The sequence below is a fragment of the Chiloscyllium plagiosum genome, unplaced genomic scaffold (genome assembly GCF_037043375.1).
Source record: "Chiloscyllium plagiosum isolate Xiang-an unplaced genomic scaffold, Cpla_swu_hap1 HiC_scaffold_5, whole genome shotgun sequence".
Taxonomy (NCBI): Eukaryota; Metazoa; Chordata; class Chondrichthyes; order Orectolobiformes; family Hemiscylliidae; genus Chiloscyllium; species Chiloscyllium plagiosum.
In genome coordinates, this window is record NW_028270143.1 from 75,378,498 (window position 1) to 75,401,319 (window position 22,822).

At 42.3% G+C, this 22,822-nt stretch overlaps 1 protein-coding gene across 3 annotated transcripts in view; it reads right to left on the minus strand.

Moving 5' to 3' along the window:
* Positions 1 to 22,822, minus strand: part of cdk14 (cyclin dependent kinase 14) — a 671,765-nt gene that overhangs the window by 160,207 nt on the left and 488,736 nt on the right. For all 3 annotated transcript variants that reach the window (XM_043690284.2, XM_043690288.2, XM_043690287.2), the window contains one exon: positions 8,100 to 8,236. In XM_043690284.2, the coding sequence (XP_043546219.2) occupies positions 8,130 to 8,236 (107 nt within the window). In that variant the 3' untranslated portion in view covers positions 8,100 to 8,129. The remainder of the gene's footprint in view (positions 1 to 8,099; positions 8,237 to 22,822) is intronic.

The window sequence follows — 22,822 nt, forward strand, 5'->3', positions numbered from 1 at the left end:
AGGTCGATGTGTTTGTTGATGGAGTTTGTGGATGAGTGCCATGCTTCTAGGAATTCCCTGGCTGTTCTTTGTTTGGCTTGCCCTATAATGGTAGTGTTGTCCCAGTCGAATTCATTGCTTGGCTTGCCCTATAATGGTAGTGTTGTCCCAGTTTCAGCTGGCCACTACAGCGGACAGCTGAAACTGACAACCGGAAGCGGCAGGGACAGGCCACTATAAATGCCGGAGGAAACACCACAGAAGCGCTTCACAGGAGGCTCCCAAGCACTGAGGATGTCACCGAGACAGGGGACGAAATGTTTGCAACAAAAACTTCCAGCTCGGCGAACAGAACCACAGCAAAGAGCACCCGAGCTACAAATCTTCTCACAAACTTTGAACTTTGTCTATTTATCCTATCCATGCCCCTCATAATTTTGTAAACCTCTAAGGTCACCCCTCAGCCTCCAATACTCGAGGGAAAACAGCCCCAACCTGTTCACCCTCTCCCTATAGCTCAAATCCTCCAACCCTGGCAACATCCTTGTAAATCTTTTCTGAACCCTTTCAAGTTTCACAACATCTTTCCAATAGGAAGGAGACCAGAATTGCATGCAATATTCCAACAATGGCCTGAGCAAAGTCCTGTACAGCCGCAACATGACCTCCCAACTCCTGTACTCCATACTCTGACCAATAAAGGAAAGCATACCAAATTGTTCCAACCTCGCAAAGATGTTAGCCATGCTGTTACCATGTTCCATTTCTTTATTTGGAGTTACTTGTCTCTTATACAGTTGGTTCTGAGGTTTGTGAACTACTACAATTGTCTTGCTAGTGCAATGTTTGTTCTGACCTACAAAATTTAAGAACTGGTTTGCAGACTGAAATAATTCCTTGCAGGGAACACATCAAGACTTTGGCAGCACACCACTATTAATAGAAACCAAAAGATAAAATGCTAGGAAATCTCAGCAGGTCTGGCAGCATCTGGAAGGAGAGAAAAGAGCTGACATTTCGAGTCTAACTGACCCTTTGTCAAAGCTAAAAAAGGGGAGAAATAGGGAGGTATTTATACTAGGCTGAGAGAAGGCGAGTCATGGCTCCAGAAGCAAAGGTACCAATAAAGAGGTAATAATGACAGTGAATAAAGAGATTATAGGGAGATTAGGAGCTGTGAATGACCAAGGCCGAAGCCAGTGCTGTGAGACAAAATATGTGGGGGATGGGGGGGTGGGGAGGGGAGAAGGGGTGAAGCAGAGGCAAAATGAAAAACAGGGGAGAAGGGTAGCAAAAGGGGAAGAGGAGAGGAAAAGAGTGATGAGAGTGCGGAGTGAGAGAAAGAGACAATCAAGAAATAAGAGGTACAGAACAGTGAAAAAAATATATTTACAAAAATAAATAAAATAAATGAAATAAAATTATCTGAAGTTGTTGAATTCAATGTTGAGACCGGCAGGCTGTAACGTGCCTAGTCGGAAGATGAGATGTTGTTCCTCCAGTTTGCGTTGAGCTTCACTGGAACATTGCAGCAGGCCAAGGACAGACATGAGGGCATGGGAGCAGGATTGGGTGTTGAAGTGGCAAGTCACGGGAAGGTCCAGGACCTGATTGCGTACAGACCAAAGATGCTCAGCAATCGATCACCCAGTCGGGTCGGAACAAATGCGGCGGAATCGAAGGAGGGGAGAGAAAGGGATAGAGTCCTTACAGGATGTAAGGTGAGAAGAGCTGTAGTCCAGATAGCTGTGGGAGTCAGTGGGCTTGTAATGGATATTAGTGGATAGACTATTGCCGGAAATGGAGACAGAAAGGTCAAGGAAAGGAAGGCAAGTGTCGGAGATGGACCAGGTGAAGGTGGTTGAGGGATGGAAACTAGAAGCGAAGTTTATGAATTTTTCCAGGTCAGGAAGAGAGCACCAAGCCGCTCCAAAATAGTCATCGATGTACCGATAAAGCAGTTGTGGGAGGGGACCACTATTAATAGAGATGGGCACAGTGGCTCAGCTGTTACCACTGTTATCACACAATGCCAGAGACCTGGGTTCAATCCCTTGGGCGACTGTGTGTGGAGTCTGTAAGTTTTCCCTCTGTCTGTATGGGTTTCTATCAGATGCTCCAATTTCCTCCCACAGTCCAAAGAAGAGCAGGTTAAGTGGATTAGCCATGCTAAAAATGGAGTTACAGGGATAGGGTGAAGAGCAGACTCTGAGTTGGATGCTCTTCGGAGGGTCAGTGGAGACTCAATGGGTTGAATGGCCTTTTTCCGCACTGGAAGGATTCTATGATTCCGAGATCAAGTGATGTGAGCTAATCCTACCTTAATTCAGCAAAACTAGCTTGAACAGAACCTTAAATGCTAGCATATCAAAATTGGTTGGCGTCTTAGACCCTGCTATTTATTTTTGTCATGTTTTAGCCAGTACAAAACACCAACTCTCAAAAAGATTGCAATAGAATTGTGACTTGAAGCAGAGGTTGCTTTTCTGATTTAAGAATTATGGATTCCCAGTGTGACAATCCACCTTTGTATCTGGACCTGGAATTAAGCTTTGGATGTCTGATCCAATTTTGGTAAATAATGACTGAAAACATTATTAAATTAAAGAATAATTAACACCTGTGCACACTTAGAAGTCTCAGTAAAATCCCATTATAATGCTATTTCCTCAGGAATTAGGTTCTAGAAACCTTCTGAATTTTTTACATGGAATCCATTACTTCTTGTTGCTTCTAATTTGTGCTATGATCAGGAAGCACAGAGTTATGAAAGCTCATGCTTCCAAATAAACCTGTTGGACTATCACCTGGTGTGGTGTGATTTTTAACTTTGCACTGAAAAGGAAGTGGAATGATGCTCAGTCTGTGTAGTTAGCAGCTGGACATCTGTTGTACTGTTAGAATTTAGATCAACATTTGAAGTGTCATAGCATTCAAGGCTATGGACCTAGTATGGGAAAGTGGGATGACCGCAGGTAGCAGTACATTTTAAGTGGTATAGAGTCAAATGGGCCAAAGGGTCTCTTTTGTACCATATGATACTGTGACCTTAATTAGTAGTTTTAGGAGTTAGTAGACAGCAAAGTGTTGGAGCCAGGTTGCTAGTAAAGTCCCAGGTGCTGTGGGGGCTCAGAAGCAGAGCACTAGAGAGTAGGGCTTGAATGCTCACAATGCCATAATTGTTTGTTGCAACTGAGACAGATGAGAGCTCAGATAAAGAAAACTCCAGTGGCAGAACTAGTTTAGCAAAGCTACTCATTTGTCAAAAGCTGGATTCGTGCTTGTTTATGTGGTAGAGTACACACACTGTCTACTTTTAAAATAAGTTACTTGCCTTCAGCCAGATTTTATTGTAAGTTTAGCATTCTAGTCTGGAATTATAAGATCTACTTGGCAAAATGTCTTGAGAGTGCCAGTTATGGCACATGGTTTCATGAAGGATATTCCAGTACAATGAAAAAGAACATTCAACATCATGCTCATTATCATTAAATTAAAAGATGTTTTTATCAATACCTCATCTATAATACAACTTGGGCACCTAGGCACCATTGTGGATGGATGCGCTGCTTGCAATATATTAGTTTTTCTTTGTGATATTATTTGCAGGCTTGCAGTCTTTCACATATTTTTTCTTGTACAGTACTAGTTACGCAATCTACTGGCACACATATCACTAAAGCACTTGGCAGTCCCTCAGCTTGTGGCAGTTCCTGAGAATAAAATGCAAGACCGCAGTGAGTTTTTGAACCAGGTAAACCAAAGGTTTTATTATGGAATACAGTCCATTCAGCCCATCGACTTCACACCGACTCTCTGAAAAGCATCACACACAGACACGGAGAATATGCAAACTCAACACAGACAGTTGCCCGAGGGTGGAATCGAACCCAGGTCCCTGGTGCTGTCAGCCAGCAATGCCAACCACTGAGCCATCAAGGTTATGATGTATCAGCTGAAGAGAAGCAAAGGTAAATAGTATTCTGGTAGTAGAATGACTTTTGCTTTCCCAATTTGCAGAATGTGAGATGACAGCAAGGTAACAAAGCCCCTTCTCACCACTCTATTAATCTTTATGCTCAGAAAGAATTATAATCGAAAAGCTGGTCTGTTCTTCAGCAAACAGGTGTTGTAGGTCTCAGTGAGCTTGAGTTTTAAAACAATCTGCTGCGGGCTCACAATTTACCAGATTTATTCAATTAAAATTTCATAAATAGCCATTAGGGCATCTAACTGTGGCCGCTATTCACTACCATAGACCTGCACAACCATACGCATTCACAGTAATGCTAATGTGAAAGGAACTGACCTTCTATTACTGCACATATATTATTATACTTTTTTTTGAAAGACTCTTGACCATTTTTCAGCTTGGCTATCTTGTAATGTTGGGAGGTGGAGGGGGATGGTGTAGCAGTAATGTCATTGAACCCATAATCCAGAATCCCAGGCCAGAGTCTGGTTCTCATCATGGCAGATGGTGCAACTTCAATTATATTTTTTAAAAATTATCTAGTACTACAAACTAGCCAATCATCAACATGATTGATTTTTGTAAAATCCCCATCTGGGTCATTTAAGTCCTTCAGGGAAGGAAATCTGCTGTTCTTCCCTGGGCTGGTTTACATGTAACTCCAGACCCACAGCAATGTGGTAGAATTTCACCAGATTCACCATGGTAACCTTTTCTGGGAGGAGGTCAGGCACAATGTTGGAGAGGCTGGGAGGAGGGAAAGGGAAATCCTGTGATGTGCCTTCAACTTGCAAACAGCTTAACATCAATCTGCTGGAGCTGTGAGGTTGTAGTGCTAACCACTGTGCTGCCCATAGGTAGCTTGAAAATCTCTCAAAAGGACAGATTAGTGATTTCCTTCATTTTATAGCAGAACAAACAGAAGACTTCTCACTATTAGAAGCATTGTATCCCTACAGTGCAAATAGAGGCCTTCGGCCCATCGAGTCTCACTGAATCGCCAAACAGCATCACACCCAGACCAATAAAACAGGGTATTCATCTTCAAAATGGCCCCAGCAAATGGAGAGCTAGGACCCATGATAGGGCTGCAGACCTTTGGCTATTGCAATTTCATTGCTTTTCAATAGTTTGTTTTCTCTAAAGACTTCACTTTTATTCATCAAATAAAACTGTTTCAGTATTACTGTTCGTGGTTCCCACCAGGCTTTCACTGAGCAACTTCAGAGAGCTCCGACAGCTGTCCACCATGATGGAAAATCTCCAGAAGTCAGATGGTGAATTCTTAATTTGCTCCCTAATGACCTCAGTATATCCAATTAGTTAAACAGCCAACCTCCCCCATCCCCGGAAATGTCAGTGTTGAGAATGGAGGTAGCAGACCAATAGGCAGGCGCCTGGTGCCATTTCTTTGCTGTCCTTGCCTCCATTCCAAGTTGTTTGGGACTAGAAAATCCAACTTTCAACTACAGTCATTTTGACACCAACAAACCTATTGGATTAAAAGAAGAGCCCAAAGAAGAAACTCAGCCCTAATATCTGAACAAAGATGGCAATTACATAATTTTAGGAATTATATTCAATGATCATTTTACAGTGGGAGAAGACCATCGCCAGTTGAGACACAACGTGGACAGGTGGTTAAGATGGATAACAATATGCCTGGCCTTACATAGTGAGGCACTGAGGAGATTTCAGTCTTCAATCGCTCAGCTACAATCTGCACAAAATCTTTGCTGCAGCCCAGCATTGAATTTTGGGACAGGAGGTTGATACCAAGCATCCAGACAAACAGTTCCTGGCTCCCAGCAAAGACCCACAGCTGCTTTGAAAACTGCATACAAAGAAGCAGAGTTAATGTGCCTCAGGTCAATGACCCATCTTTGTAAAATTCTGATAAAACAGCATCAAGCTGAAATCTGTGAATTCTGTCTCTCTCTCTCTCTCTCTCTCTCTCTCCCTGGATACTGCCTGACCTAAGTGTTCCCAACATTTTCCGCTTTTATGAACAAAATGGAGGTTGTTGTTAAAATGGACAGATTCTAAAGGACCTTGATTTGCAATTGAACAAAGGTCAATTTAGGAAGAGAATACACAAGGATGATAACACCATAAGTATACTTTTTACCACCTGAAAATAAGTTTAAAAGTAATAACACTGATTTGAAGATCTATTTTTTTTTCATGTTTTGCTGCTACAGGCAGATCCCTGATACAAAATGATGACTACAGCACCGAAATATTAAACGAACAGTCACATGTTAAAAAACCCACTACCTTACAGGAAGAACTAGTCTATTAACATATTCAGCAATGTAACAGATTGCGCTCTTAAATGCAAAACCTCTTACATATTTGATTAAAAACTTGCAAACGGGAAGGAATAATGCAAGTCAAGCTTGTAACATGTATGGTACGAAATAAAACACATTGTGTTGAGAAATACAAACCTATAAGCCTCATTGCGCAAGTATTTCTCCCATTTGCAATATGTAGATCAAAATGAGCAGAATTTTTCATTCTCTTCGTAAATAAGACTTCAAACAACAAATAACTGCAATGGTTCAGCCCGATAACCTAAAAGTGGCCTCTCCAGCAAGAGCATTTTATCACATCACTCATAGTGCTCATTTAAAAAAACAGAAATGTTAATGTTAGCAATGGCATCCCTGGTATAAAGCCAGATGTTTCACCATAGAGTGCCAATTTTTTTTTTAAACAGAGAATTAATTAAAGCCCATGAATTGGCTTCCTGAAATTGAAAACTAATTTTTGTGGTAGAGTCAGGTGATATCTAGTGAATGAGTCATGGATTCACTGGATTCAGAGCACAAATTAAATGTGATGAACAATAGATTTTATAAAGGTGAACTGGCAAAGGATTGTGTTCAACATATTTTCTTTGATCAAATGTAATGACAAACAAATAGGACTTCTGTTCTACCCCAAATTGGGATCCACACTATTTTGTGCACAAATAACAGCTCTTTCCATTTTAAAAAAATCATTTCAATCACACTGCTTCTATTATTTTTGCAAAATTTAAGGAAACTAAAATTTCTAGTTCTAGCAGAACTTGTTCCTTTTTTAAAATCCTCTTCCTTTTTTCTAAGCTTAAATTTTTGTCTGCAGAGATTATTTTGCTAGAAACACATTCGGTCAGAATAACTGTCAGTACAACCCTGGCCACGGCCTATTTTACATCTTTGGATTAATAGGCAGTCTACAATGGCAAGCCTCAGATAGGGGTGAGAAATCTGGGGAATTCCAACTCTGCAACACTTTAGAGTGATAGGCTAGCATTGTAAGAAGTAACACATCTGGCAAGTGCTGAGAAAAGCAAGTTTGCAAATGTTACAGCATGGCTTACATTCTCTACTGTTACAGTTTTCTTGATATTACTACAAATCAGGGACATGTGGTGGGAGATGATGTGGGGCTGCAGGAATGAAGCCACCAAAAAAAAGTTCAGTTTCAATGGAAGAAAGTGGCCTAAGAATAAGGGGCACACCCAGTAACTCAATATACCAATACTACATTGGAAGCTGTTGAACAATCTCACTGAATTAGTCAAGGAAAGTGTAGCCAATTATATTGTGTAACAATCAGCATTGCAGCTTCCAGGTCTGTACTGTTGACCATTATCTACAAATATAGAAATATGCTCGGTACTGAAATCTTTCACAGTCAACTTCTACACTTGAAAATGTAATTTCACCCTCAGCCCAACATGAAAACGAATTGTAAAAGCTCCACATAACATAGCTATTGTTTCCTCAAATTATTGTTTCCAACATGTCTGTCGCAGAGAGGATACAGAATGCACTGACATAGGATGCAGCCAAGACATAACGTGCTAATTCTGATTTTTGCCTGCAGGCGGAGGTCAAATAATGCAAATAATCTATTCACCCAGCCAAAAGTCAGGCTAAGACTTTGAGAAACTGAAACCAACAGTTTTGCTGCAACAACTATTTTAAAAAATTGTGTAGTCAGAATTTAATTATTTGTTTATACACCATAGCTGTCACAATTCCAAATATCAAAAGATACAACAGAAGGAATGACAGTATAGCCTATTCAAGTAATCTGTTGATCAGATAAACACTGCTTTTTAAACGAATCATTGGTATTATTATTTTCTTACCTTTGTACTGTAGGCAAGGACAATAATTCCTCAGTGCTTGTGGTTCAAAAAACTTTTGCCACTTCTTCCATAAACCTTTGAACTGTCACCTATCTCAGGCTGCAGCTTCACACTGGGCACCGAGAAAACAGAGGACACTGGCAATGAAGAAAACATGGGTCAAAAATAACAACACTGCTCAAGAGATGATCTGCATATTCCACTTCAGAATCAAGTTCAGTAGATAATCAGCTCAGTTTTTCCAATGATGTCTTTGAAACTCCTGGCTTCAATATGGTAAGGAACCCTTTACAAATGTATTCAGGGCCTATACAGAGAAACAAATAATTTTTCAGGGCAAGTGCAACTTCTATCACCGGTCACTCATTTATAATGCCATGAGTCTTGACTCTTCTAGATTCAGAACTACCTACTCAAAAACAAAGACTGAAAGGCACAGCAATGTTGAAAGCTACATTTTAGATGAACATTAGTCTATATTTGTTTGTGTTGCAACAAACTTTAGAAGCTCTAACCTTTACAAGATTTACACCAATAGTTCTGTTCATCATTTAAAATACAGGCTTGACACTCATTTTCCTTCGGTAAATATTCCAACTTATTTTTGCATTCAGAAACAATTCATTCACATCAATCAGCACTCTTCACTATAGAGTGACAGGCTGGTTCATCCCTGTGGACCTTCATAGTGGGAGCTGATGATTTCAGTCAGGCTGCTTGGAGGAGGATTCATGAAGAGGCAGAGAGTTGTGGAAGTAGCAGAGAATGTGCATTGACCTCCATTCTCCTTTGCATCCAAGCAAATCATCCACACAAGTCACTGATTATCAGACGTCTTAGCTAGGGAATGACGAATAGTGTCAATTTAGAAGTGGGACGGCAAAAAGAATGACTTTTGATACCAGATTAAGAGAAATTGCATTTCCTTTTTTGAAGGCAGAAACTAGTTCTAGAAGATACGATTTTAGAACCAGACCCGAGTTAACAGTCTGTGTACTCTTAACAAACATGTTGCATTATGTATAAAAACATTACAAAAAATTCTAGGACAACATTAACTAAATAGGATGATTGACCTCACATTCTATATGTAGGGCAGTGAATTAAATAATATCACAATTAAATACCAAATCAGTTTGGCATCTAGATAGTTAAGAGTCATCAAATTTCATTTCATTTCCTTGTTGTAATTATCTACAGAAAGCAGAATGTTACTTCACTACATCTAAACATTTCTCGAGGCTCGTAGCACTGCTTTTATTTAAAATATGTAGATTTTCATCTTTGGTCTGGCCTTCAAAAGGATTTGCATCAGTCACTGTTTGGAGCTCCACGCAGACCCATTCTGGAAATGAATATCACCTTATGGTTATGCTTGTGCAAATAACCTGCTGAGCACTGATAAAAGGATTAATACAGCAAAAATCTTAATATGGAAAATAACAAATTAAATTCTTATATTAAAATTACCACCCTTGAGGTATTTTTTTTCCCAATTTTAATTCCCCTCTGGTGTTCTGTAGAGATTGTGTCTGTTAATGATTGGAACAAGCATTTCTCTGCTGGCAGCCTGTTATAGTGTGATAATACAGGAGCATTTTAAAAATATTATAATTATATACTGGCAGATCAGGGTTTATCCGCATTATGATAACGAACTGGCAACCACTTAATAAGACAAAATTAGCCAAGAAGTCCCACTACAATATTCAAAATGTGTGGGGCACCATACGTTTCTCGAAATTCTGGCAATTCTTAACTGCCCCCCCCCTTGAGAGAAGAGAATTGAGATGTCACCACACAGCATGGAGCTGGTTAATTTCTTTTACCCAGCAAGAGGCGACAGTCTAATACCTCTCACTATCTTCGCTATTTACGAGTGAAATACTTCAACTCAAATGCCAATCATCAATATAGCAGTTTAAATGGGTGGTACAACAAAATCCCAGAAGCTGCTGTGTTAAGCCAGTTACAACAACAAAATGTAAAGCTTATTTCATTGGACTAATGAAATTCTAAATCGTTAATCATACTGGTTGGAAGAATTTGTAACTTCTGCATCACCAAATATTCTCAACAATCTATAATGGACCTACCTATGCACAGGCTTACTAATACAATTTTAAACAGCAACTAGCACAAAAGACACGTATGAAATCAAAAGGAGAACATTGTACATGGTCATAATTATAATTAAAATTAAATGATAGATGAATAACACATTCTAAAAGATTAATACAAATGTGATTTCATTTTTATTTCAAAATTAGGCCAGTGTCAATTATATGAATGTCATTCACCATGTTGGTAGTCAGACACTCAATAGAATGCTGAAAATATCAAATGATATCATCTGCATCACTGTGTTAATTTTTATAGGATTAGAGAGAAATTGTGAATGGCTTTAAAGGACAAGGGATACATATTTTTTCAGCCAAAGAAAACAAAGTCTGCTAAAGAGTCTCAGGCCACACAAAGTCTGAAAACCTGGTTCATTTTTTTTTCTCAGCAGAGAGCAGCGCGAGCTGGGCGGAAGTGAGGTTGGAGCGCAGAGCTGGTCGGGAAGGTAAGTGATTGATATTTGAGTGGGTGTGTTCTAGACCTCGGCCCTACATAGTAGGGCCTCCCTCCCATCCTCCTCCTCTAACCTAACTTTAAGGTTCACAGGTAAGCTACTTAGTGTTCTTGCTTTGGAGACGAAGTGTAGAGTAATGGCAGCGCAGGCAGTGGAATGTTCCTCCTGCCGGATGTTTGAGGTAGGGGTGACCACCGATACTCCTGCCGACTTCATCTGCAGGAAGTGCAGTCAGATTCTGCTCCTCATAGACCGAGTTAGGGAACTGGAACTGGAGTTGGATGAACTGAGGATTATTCGAGAGGCTGAGAGGGTGATAGATAGAAGCTACAGGGACATAGTTACGCCAGAGAACAGAGGTAGCTGGGTAACAGTTAGAGGTGGGAAGGGGAGGAAGCAGGCAGTGCAGGGATCCCCTGTAGTCATTCCCCTAAACAATAAGTATACCGCTTTGGATACTGGTGGGGGGGACAGCCTAGCAGGGGTAAGCTGCAGTGACCGGGTCTGTGGCGTGAGGTCTGGCTCTGAGATTCAGAAGGGAAAGGGGGAGAGGAGGAGAGCGCTAGTTATAGGAGACTCTCTAGTTAGAGGGACGGACAGGCAATTCTGTGGACATGGGCGAGACTCTCGGATGGTTTGTTGCCTCCCGGGTGCCAGGGTCCGAGACGTCTCGGATCGTGTCTTCAGAATCCTTGAGGGGGAGGGTGTGCAGCCAGAAGTTGTGGTGCACATTGGAACCAACGAAATAGGTAGGAAGAGAGGTGGGGAGGTCATTCAGGAGCTCAGGGAGTTAGGCTGGAAACTGAAAGCTAGGACAGACAGAGTCGTCATCTCTGGGTTGTTGCCGGTGCCACGTGACAGTGAGGCAAGGAATAGGGAGAGAGTGCAGTTGAACACGTGGCTGCAAGGATGGTGTAGGAGGGAGGGCTTCAGGTATTTGGACAATTGGACTGCATTCTGGGAAGGTGGGACCTGTACAAGCAGGACGGGTTGCACCTGAACCAGAAGGGCACCAATATCCTGGGGGGTAGGTTTGCAAGGACTCTTCGGGGGGGGTTTAAACTAATTTGGCAGGGGGATGGGATCCGAACTTGTAGTCCAGCAAGTAGGCTAGCTGTTTGTCAGGATGTCCAAGTGTGTGGAGAGGCTGTGAAGAAGGTAGCACAGACAGGGAATACTTGTGGACACAGAGATGGGTTCAAGTGTATTTACTTCAATGCAAGGAGTAACAGAAACAAGGTCGGTGAACTTAAGGCGTGGATAGGTACCTGGGACTACGATGTTGTGGCCATCACGGAAACGTGGATAGAAGAGGGACAGGAATGGTTGTTGGAGGTTCCTGGTTACAGATGTTTCAGTAGGATTAGGGAGGGTGGTAAAAAAGGACAGAGGGTGGCGTTGCTAATTAGAAATGGTATAACGGCTGCAGAAAGGCAGTTCGAGGGGGATCTGCCTTTAGAGGTAGTATGGGCTGAAGTCAGAAATAGGAAAGGTGCAGTCACCTTGTTGGGTGTTTACTATAGGCCCCCCAATAGCAGCAGAGATGTGGAGAAACAGATTGGGAAACAGATTTTGGAAAGGTGCAGAAGCCACAGGGTAGTAGTCATGGGCGATTTCAACTTTCCAAATATTGATTGGAAGCTCTTTAGATCAAGTAGATTGGATGGGGCGGTGTTTGTGCAGTGTGTCCAGGAAGCTTTTCTAACACAGTATGTAGATTGTCCGACCAGAGGGGAGGCCATTTTGGATTTGGTACTCGGTAATGAACCGGGACAAGTGATGGGCTTGTTAGTGGGTGAACATTTTGGTGATGGTGACCACAATTCTGTGACTTTCACCTTGGTTATGGAGAGAGATAGGTGCGTGCAACAGGGTAGGTTTTACAATTGGGGGAAGGGGAATTACGATGCTGTAAGACAGGATCTGAGGAGCATAAGTTGGGAGCATAGGCTGTCAGGGAAGGATGTCGTGGAAATGTGGAACTTTTTCAAGGAACAGATACGACGTGTCCTTGATATGTATGTACCGGTCAGGCAGGAAAGAAATGGTCGTGTGATGGAACCTTGGTTGACGAGGGAGGTTGAATGTCTTGTAAAGAGGAAGAAGGAGGCTTACATAAGGTTGAGGAAACAGGGTTCAGACAGAGCAGTGGAGGGATACAGGATAGCCAGAAGGGACCTGAAGAAAGGGATTAGGAGAGCCAAGAGAGGGCATGAAAAATCTCTGGCGGATAGGATCAAGGATAACCCAAAGGCATTTTATGCGTATGTGAGAAACATGAGAATGACGAGAACGAGGGTAGGTCCGATCAAGGACAGTAGTGGGAGACTGTGTATTGAGTCGGAAGAGATAGGAGAGGTCTTGAATGAGTACTTTTCTTCAGTATTTACGAATGAGAGGAACCGTATTATTGAAGAGGAGAGTGTGAAACGGACTTGTAAGCTAGAGGAGATACATGTTAGGAAGGAATATGTGTTGGACATTTTGAACAACTTGAGGATAGACAAGTCCCCCGGGCCTGATGGGACATATCCGAGGATTATGTGGGAAGCAAGAGAGGAAATTGCAGTACCGTTGGCAATGATCTTTTCATCTTCACTGTCAACGGGGGTGGTACCAGGGGACTGGAGAGTGGCGAATGTTGTGCCCCTGTTCAAAAAAGGGAATAGGGATAACCCCGGGAATTACAGGCCAGTTAGTCTTACTTCGGTGGTAGGTAAAGTAATGGAAAGGGTACTGAGGGATAGGATTTATGAGTATCTGGAAAGGCACTGCTTGATTAGGGACAGGCAGCACGGATTTGTGAAGGGTAGGTCTTGCCTTACAAGTCTGATTGAATTCTTTGAGGAGGTGACGAAGCATGTGGATGAGGGTAGAGCAGTGGATGTAGTATACATGGATTTTAGTAAGGCATTTGATAAGGTTCCTCATGGTAGGCTTATGCGGAAAGTCAGGAGGCATGGGATAGTGGGAAATTTGGCCAATTGGATAGAAAACTGGCTAACCGGTCGAAGTCAGAGAGTGGTGGTAGATGGTAAATATTCAGCCTGGAGGCCAGTTACAAGTGGAGTTCCGCAGGGATCAGTTCTGGGTTCTCTGCTGTTCGTAATTTTTATTAATGACTTGGATGAGGGAGTCGAAGGGTGGGTCAGTAAATTTGCAGATGATACGAAGATTGGTGGAGTTGTGGATAGTGAGGAGGGCTCTTGTCGGCTGCAAAGGGACTTGGATATGATGCAGAGCTGGGCTGAGGAGTGGCAGATGGAGTTCAACCCTGCCAAGTGTGAGGTTGTCCATTTTGGAAAGACAAATAAGAATGTGGAATACAGGGTTAATGGTAGGGTTCTTAGTGGGGTGGAGGAACAGAGGGATCTTGGGGTCAATGTTCATAGGTCTTTGAAAGTTGCCACTCAGGTGGATAGAGCTTGTAAGGAGGCCTATGGTGTATTAGCGTTCATTAGCAGAGGGATTGAATTGAAGAGTCGTGAAGTGATGTTGCAACTGTACAGGACTTTGGTTAGGCCACATTTGGAGTACTGTGTGCAGTTCTGGTCGCCTCACTTTAGGAAAGATGTGGAAGCTTTGGAGAGGGTGCAGAGAAGATTTACCAGGATGTTGCCTGGAATGGAGAATAGGTCGTACGAGGATAGGTTGAGTGCACTAGGCCTTTTCTCATTGGAACGGCAAAGGATGAGGGGTGATTTGATAGAGGTTTATAAGATGATCAGAGGAATAGATAGAGTAGACAGTCAGAAACTTTTTCCCCGGGTACAACAGAGTGTTACAAGGGGACATAAAGTTAAGGTGAAGGGTGGAAGGTATAGGGGAGATGTCAGGGGTGGGTTCTTTACCCAGAGAGTGGTGGGGGCATGGAATGCGCTGCCTGTGGGAGTGGTAGAGTCAGAATCTTTGGTGACCTTTAAGCGGCAATTAGATAGGTACATGGATGGGTGCTTAAGCTAGGACAAATGTTCAGCACAACATTGTGGGCCGAAGGGCCTGTTCTGTGCTGTATTGTTCTATGTTCTATGTTCTATTATTCATCTGTTTTAGGATGTGGCTTCTAGTTTCAGGATCATAACTTGTAGTTTCAAGGTTAAAGTGTTAAATCTAAAACAAATGGACAGACTGAGAAACTGAAGAATTCCGATGTGAATACAATTTAAAAAGCCTGGATTTATCACACTTAAATTATAACATTCGTTTATCTTACAAGGTCAGAGCTAATAGAACAAAAGCATTTTAGAAAGTGGATGCCTTATTTAGGGACTTCTGCATAGAACCAAGGTGCTTATCATTATCTCCACAAAAGCTCAAACTTAGACATTCTAGGAAAAAGTTTTGTAAAATCCATTAGAAATAAAATCGTGAGGGGTATAGTTAAGGTGAATAGCAAAGGCCTTTTTCCTAGGGTAGGCGAGTCCAAAACAAGAGGGTATATTTTTAAGGTGAGAGAAGATTGATTTAAAAGGGACCAGAGGGATAACTTTTTCCACACAGAGGGTGGCTCATATGTGGAATAAACTGCCAGTGGAAGTGGTAAATGCAGGTACAGTTGCAACATTTAAAAGATATTTCGACAGATAAATGAATAGGAAAGGTTTGGAGGGATTTGGGCCAAATGCAGGGAAATGAGACTAGTTTAGTTTGGCAAAGGTGATCGTCATGGACACTTAGGAATGAAGGGTCTGCTTCTGTGCTGTGACTTTATGAAAGGAAAATAATTTGTTTGCAGTTTGAACCATCTCAATGCATGTCACAAACAAACACAGAAATTGCTGGGAAAATTCAGGTGTGGACAGAAAGGGTAAATGTTAACTCTGCTCACAGATGCTGCCATACCTGCTGAGTTTCTCCAGCAATTTCTGATCTTGTTTCTGATTCCCAGCATCAACAGTTGTTTGCTTTTATTTTTGTCAAATGCCATAAACAGAGTAATTCAGGAAGGAGCTTTAGTTAAACTGTACTGTTACCGGTGTGTGCTTACCTACAGAACCAATGGGCTCAGTTTGGGAAACAGACAGGCATTTGTGGCTTTACTTTGACATACGCTGTTTCTCACCAGATTGAGAGAGCCCACAAGAGTTGAAATCAGTGAGGACTGCCCTCAGGCAAAGAAAATGCTAGCTACCTCATTAATCATGCTGAATGCAGCCTGGGATTGGGCAGGGGGTGGGGGGCGGTGGTATTAAACTGCTTACAGTAGCTAATTTGGAGTAGAATGCAATCATGCTTTGGCCTGTCAAAAGCCCACAAATTTAATTGTGCTTATCTATTAGTCTTTCTCTGTGGCCCGTTTACTGAAGTGACCAACTGATGATTTTGTGCCTTCTGCAGAACACATTTGACCTCTCCATCCAGTAAGCATGCACTTGTAATGCCCTTGTTCTGGCTGCAGTATCAACTTGTACCCATTGTCTCACCACATGCAGATCCTGTCTGAGGTATCCTCAAAAAAAAAGGTCTGTGCAGTGCCAGGATGTGGGTACGGGAATGAGCACCAGTGATGCTGTCACTTCATCAGTCTCCTGTTCTGCCACCTCTGACTGGCCAGCTCCCACCAATTGGCTGACTTCAAGGAAAGACACAGGAGGGTTGCTCTTGAGAGAAAGGGAACATGAAAGCAAGTCCACACGCTTACAGCATCCACAGATATCAAGGACTGAGGAATGACAGAAGTGTGATGGGAGTTGGAAGATTTCAAATGAAGCAGCTTTCAATTTTAATAGCTGCAGCATTTCTTGAGGCAAGTTCCAATGTTGGCAACAACCTTCCCCAGCATCACAATAAAGAGATAAATACTGCACCACACTCAGTCAGTCTGTTTGGGATCAAGGAATTTCCACAAAGAGTTGGTGGGCTGTGTATGTGTAGTGAGAAGCAGCTGTGAAGCTCACAGCAGTGCTAAGAACAACAATACAGCACAGAATCAGGCCCTTTGGCCCTCCAAGCCTGCTCCAACACATTCTGCCCTTCCATACTCAAACTGTCTTCACTTAAGGATCTGTATCTCTCTATTCCCTCCTTACTCATATTCATTCAGGGGGCTTCTTGAGTGCTACTATTGTATCTGCTTCCACCACCTCCTCCAGCAGCACTCACCACCTTTTGTGTGAAAAGCTTGCCTTGCACATCACTTTCAAACTTCCACCCCCAAAAACCTTGAACCTGTGTCCCCTAGTAATTACCCCTTCATCTTGGGGAAAAAGTCTCATACTTTCCACGTTTTTCACAATCTTATAAGCTATTAGGTTGCCCCTCAATCTCCTGCAGACCAGTGAAAGAGTGTGAGGTGAAGCAATAGAAATTAGATATAAATTGCAATTGATGTGAGTTCTTGGTGACAGGTTAGCATATTGAGCAGAGTGAGAGGCACATCATTGGAAGCCTGATATTTGAAGACACTCTACTGATGACGACCGGTTTGAGCTTCTTGCAAACACTGCTTTCGGATCCTTGAGGCTGGATCAACCACAACAGCAACATGGGTCCTCGGTCTTGGTAATGTTTATCTGCTGGGCCTCTGAAGCCCCATGTAGATGGTTAGCATTCGTCCTGACCTTCTGAAACAAGGTCTCCACGTCCAGCGTCAGAAAGCCTCAGAGCCCATTCTCTGCTATGCTGAGCCTTTCCCAGATCATTGTGTCGTGACTTCCAGCAAATGGACCAGTTCGAAAGTACTCCCCTTTTAAGAGATCCGAGCTTGTTTTAAGAATTACAGGTTAGTGGATTTGATGCTAGCCTCATGATTTTGTGCCTTCTGCAGAGACATAGTGTGACATTTGCCTGCTGCGTACATTAGAAGCAATGTGTGCTGAGATATCATGCCCTCTGACTCCCAAAGCAATATTGGTACAGTGATTCCATACCCTGCAGCTGGTGTTCAGTCTCAGCAGCAACACTGTCCAACTCTTGTCAAAAAGAGCACACAAAATTGCACAAAGTGCCCTGCAATGTCTGGGCACTGTAGTCCATCTTCGATTCCTGAACTTACTGCTGCTTCATTGCTGGTGGCAAAGATGGCAGCACTAGGCCATCTGAAATTACTCAGGAGCTCCATGGACTGGATTTTACACTCCCCAGGCAGTGAGTTTGAAAGCTGGGCAGGCAAGCCCGGACTCTCACTCCTGTCCCCAACACAATTTTTAACAGCAACGGCTACGGTGTTGGTTACATGCTCACAATCAGACTAATTAAGGGTCTTAAAAGGGCAATTAGTGTCCATTTAGGGTCTTATCTTCCCTCCAAAATGTCATTAATGGGACAAAAGAAGATGCCCATGCCACCGAGCAAGCCCATCAGTTTATGATTTGTCTCACTCTCACTCCACAATCTGTCATTCCTCTTTCTCCTTGATTACCTCTCGAGTGTCATGTATCATCATCATCAGCGATCGCTTGCAGATGAGGATGACTCTTTTCCACTCTCAGGGCAAGTCCATAGGTGGCTGTAAAGACCGATGTGGCTTCCACACGCTCCATTACATTAGGGGCAGAAAGTGGTCATGGGAAGGTGTGGTTGGGGTGTTGGCACAGCCAGATACTCCTTTTGCTGTTTTCGCCTAGCTTCCGCTTTGCCTCCCCCAATGGTGAGTCTCGAGGTGCTCAATGCTTTTTTGGATGTTCCTCCTCCATTTTGGACAGTCTAGGGCCAGTGATTCCCAGGTGTCTGTGGGAATGCCGCATTTTGCCAGTGAGGCCTTCAGCCCTTTCTCTGTCCACCTGGGGCTTGCCTGCTGTTTTGAAGCTGGGAATAGAGCACCTGCTTGGGGAATCTTGGGTCAGTCATGTGGACGGTGTGCCCAGCCCATCGCAGCCAATCAAGAGTGGTCAGAACCTTGATGATGGGGATATTGGCCTGGTTGAAAACACTGATATTGGCACGTCTTTCTTCCCAGTGGATTTTCAGAATCTTGTTCCAGCACCTGGAGGTATCTGCTGTCGAAAATCCACATCTCAGAGCCTTGTAGGAGAGCGGGAACTACCACAGCTCTGTGAACAATGTTCTTGGTATTGGAACTGATGTTATTGTCCTCAAACACCCTTTTCCTCAGGCGGCCGAAGGCTGAGTAGCACACTGGAAGCAATGCTGGATCTCTATCAGTAGCTGCTTTGGCCAACTGGACACTGCCGAGGTATTGGTCAAGCCTCGTGCACTTTGTGGCAGACTGCCTTTGGCCTAACTCTTACACCTGGCCACAAAATAGTACATTTGAGAATGGAGGAGAGAGTAGCAAGGTTCAGACAGAGTAGTTTGACCACAACACCAGTTTCTTTGCCTGCACAGATCGAGCATAAAGGTGTTTGCCAGGGTTGAAGGTAGTTTTTGAAGTTTATCTTAAAATGTCTCTCCAAGAGCTTAGAATGATCAATTGCTTTCTCTTCCTTACAACAATACACTCAATTATGCATTAAATTAATTTAAATTAAAATTTGGCAGGGGTGGGGAAGGTTGGGAACAATGTTTGCAAGTACCCTTCTGAACATATCAAAAAACAGATTTTCAGATTATGGAATCCAAACTGGAAGTGCACGCAAGGTAACACACCTCACCTTCCTGCAAAACAAAAATAAAGTTGAAATAATACTTACTTGTTCCCAGCAAAACACTACAAACATTTAATTTATCATCTGGTTTCTCCAACTCCAGAATGCCACATAGACCCCACTGGTAAAATCTGTCTGCAGGAGCTGTCAGTCACTTTTCACAGCAAACCTCAGGAACTGACAACTGAAAATTCACACAAAATAACTACAATGATAATTGATGATTTAGATTTGTGCTCCCTACATCCAATTTTAAATGAAATGTGTCAATTTTTCCAAAGTTTCAGATGCCAGTAGCCACATCCAGTATAAATAAAACATACACTGTTGTCAGATTAATGATGTGTATAGTATAAAGCTTAACAGCACCACTCTTCAAAGGAAATGAAATATACATCACAGAAAACTCAAATATCTTTAGATAAGGCTTTAATTAAAAAAAAGCATATTTGTTACAATGTGTAACCCCCATGCTCCTTTGAAAGCTAAATGCGAACTACAAGAGATCTCTGTATCAGCTAATAGACCATCAACTTTGAATTGAAGCAGTTGGACTGTATAAGTTACTCTGTCTTCTAGTGCTCCAGGCAAACAATTAGAGTGACAGGCAAGAGGGACATGACTGATGCAGTGCTGTATTTCAACAACAGAAACATCAGGAGCACAACATTGATTCCTATACCTGGCCTCTACCATACGAGAAAAATACTGAGGGACAGACAAAAACAAAAAAGAGCCCATGAAAATATAGCAGCTTACTAATGAAAGGTCTTAGTATCTCAGATTTGTTGGAACAATCCAACTTTAGTTAACAGTTCACTCATTAAATTTGATGCAATGCTATTTTTGATGTGACTCGCATTGATCCAAGAGCACAATAGATTATTGCGATAAAAAGCACAGAATGAGATTCCACAGGAGTGATTGCTTGCCATCAGGCAGTGCAGCATCGTCACCTAGAGTTTTGCCAATGGGAAGCAAGTCTAGTAATAGTTTTACAAAGTTTCTTCACTGTGGGTTCAATTTCTAGCTGTTCCGTCGAGAGCTTCCCTGAAGTCTCTTTCCAACAGAGGGGAGGCAATGCATCAGGCTGTGTGCGTGATGCAAAGATTGTGATCTTGTACAAGAACGAGAGTGACCACAACTACTGTAACAACTACCATGGTAGATTCCTTCTGAGTACTGTCCATATTGCCTTTAAAAGACTACTGATCATGGCTGAATGGACCTACCCGAAATCCCACTGTGGTTTTAGAACTGGAAATCCACAAGTTACATGATCTTCGGTCTCCTAACTGCAAGAGAAAGCTCATGAACAATGGAGGCGACCATACATTGTCATGAGTGACTTCAGCAAGACTGATTACACAGGATACAATCATTACCAAAGGCAAAACATGAAGTTGCTGGAAAAGCTCAGCCGAACTGGCAGCATCTGTGAAGAGAAATCAGACTTCATGTTTCAGGTCCTGTGATCCTTTCTAAGAACTGGTTCAGAATCGACTGAGCTATTCCAGCAAGTTCTGTTTTGCTTCTGATTTATACAATATCCACAGTCCTTTCAGCTTTCATTTCGAAGGGCACTTGTGGTGCAGTGATATTGTCTCTACTTCTGAGCCATGAGACTTGGGTTCAGGATCCACCTGCTCCAGAGGTGTGCAATAACATCGCTGATCAGGTTGATTGAAAAATATACACTCATTCCTGAGGGCAAGCATTGTGCAGTGACAGTGTTTCTTTCTTCGGGAGAGAAGGCCTGGCTTCCACTGTGGTAGTCGCAACACCAATTGATGGCTTGACTACTTTCATCAAATGAATGATTGCCATACAGCCAAAGACCTTCTGCTTAGCCTACACCACCACTACAAGGAGAGCTGGAAGATAAATAAGATAATGGTGGGCGCTGACATGTACAAGTTGGAGACAGTTGCAGACGATCAAGACCTCTGGAGGCTGATGGCCCAGAGGGGCATCAGAAACAGAGAGAAATGGTAAGCTCAGTTGGCTGACAGTTCTCAGAGAAAATAGCCCAACAAATGTGATATGACTTTTACAGCATCTCAGCCATTAAGCACAGCAAGAGAGGCAAGGTGGGGGCCTGAGCCAATGCTGGTGATGTTTATCACAGTTGATTGCAAAGGTGTAAACCACCATCTCGCAAGACAGATGGCCACCAGAAGGGAATGGAATCAGATCCAGCTTCACCAAAGCATTGTCTGCATTGTACACGTCACAACTTTCTTTCTGTTCACTAAAAGACCATAGGTTAAACACAAAAGGGGAATTTTCTGAATTCTTGGTCCTTGTAAAGGCCTTAGCTCTGTACAATTTACACCTGGAAAGCCTGCACATCCACCACTTGTTATTTTTAAAACATTAATTTAGCCAATCACATTACTGAAACGCCCTGAAACCAAACACAAGCCCTTCATTCACAAGTGAGAAACTTCAAAAGATTGAAGTTCAATTCACAAAAGCATAGAATGGCGACCTCTCAGAGAATCATGATGTTCGGCATGATGCATTTGCTTGATTATTCCCATAAACATACATTCTACCTCATAGATCCAACAGACTTGCATCTGCCAAAAAGTAGCCAATACTGCAGGTTTGACAATAGATTGATACAATGATTGACAACAAGCCACATAAATTACTAACTGCTTCTTGGGTGATCCAATTAATTCTACCAGTGAAGAAGTCTGCAACATTCATCCAGGTGTGGCTACTGAGTCAATCCACAGGAGCAAGTTTCATTGGGCTATGGCTAAAGCTTCTTTTTGCAAGAAAAAGAGGAAAGTTGATTAATTTTTCACAAAGAGGAAAAATCACAAGATAAGTTTTGTCAAGAAAGACAACAGAAAGCCACCCAACCCAGTTTGGTTTCTTGTGTCACCATTTGACACGATGTAATTTTCTGTGGGAAATGGGTCCTTACATTGTTACTCAATGGCAACCTTTTGGCTCGACAATGAAAGGATTTTTTTTTTAAAAAAGTCATTCATGAGATGAAGGCTGTTTAGGACAGCATTTATTGCCCATTCCTTATTGCCCAGTTCAAGAATCAACCACATGGCTGTGGGTCTAGAGTCACACTTAAGTCAGATTGGATAAGGATGGCGGTTTCCTTCCCGAAAGGACATTAGTGGACCAGATGGGTTTTTCCTGACAATCGAGAAAGGATTTATGGTTATAATTGGAATCTTAATTCCAATTTTTTTTAAAAACTGAATTCAAATCTCACCATCTGCTGTGATGGAATTCAAATCAGAGTCCCTGGATAGTTAACAGGACTAAACAATCCATCGATAATATCACGAGGATATTGCCTCCCCCAGCACCTCCTCTTGGAATTATTGCAAGGAAAACCATGGAACATCCTTAGCATTTTGGTTTCATTGAGAAGCTTGTGAAAACATGATCTTTGTTGCTTTATACTAAACTGTAGAGAAGCTGATAGCTAATTTTGTATTACTTTATATATATGTGTAATATACTTTCATTCCCCTCCTAATAATTAAAAAGGTCTAGGTTTGACACTAAGTACTAACGGTTAAAGAAAGCATTAAATATCAGACACAAATTCCTTAGAGACGCTACCA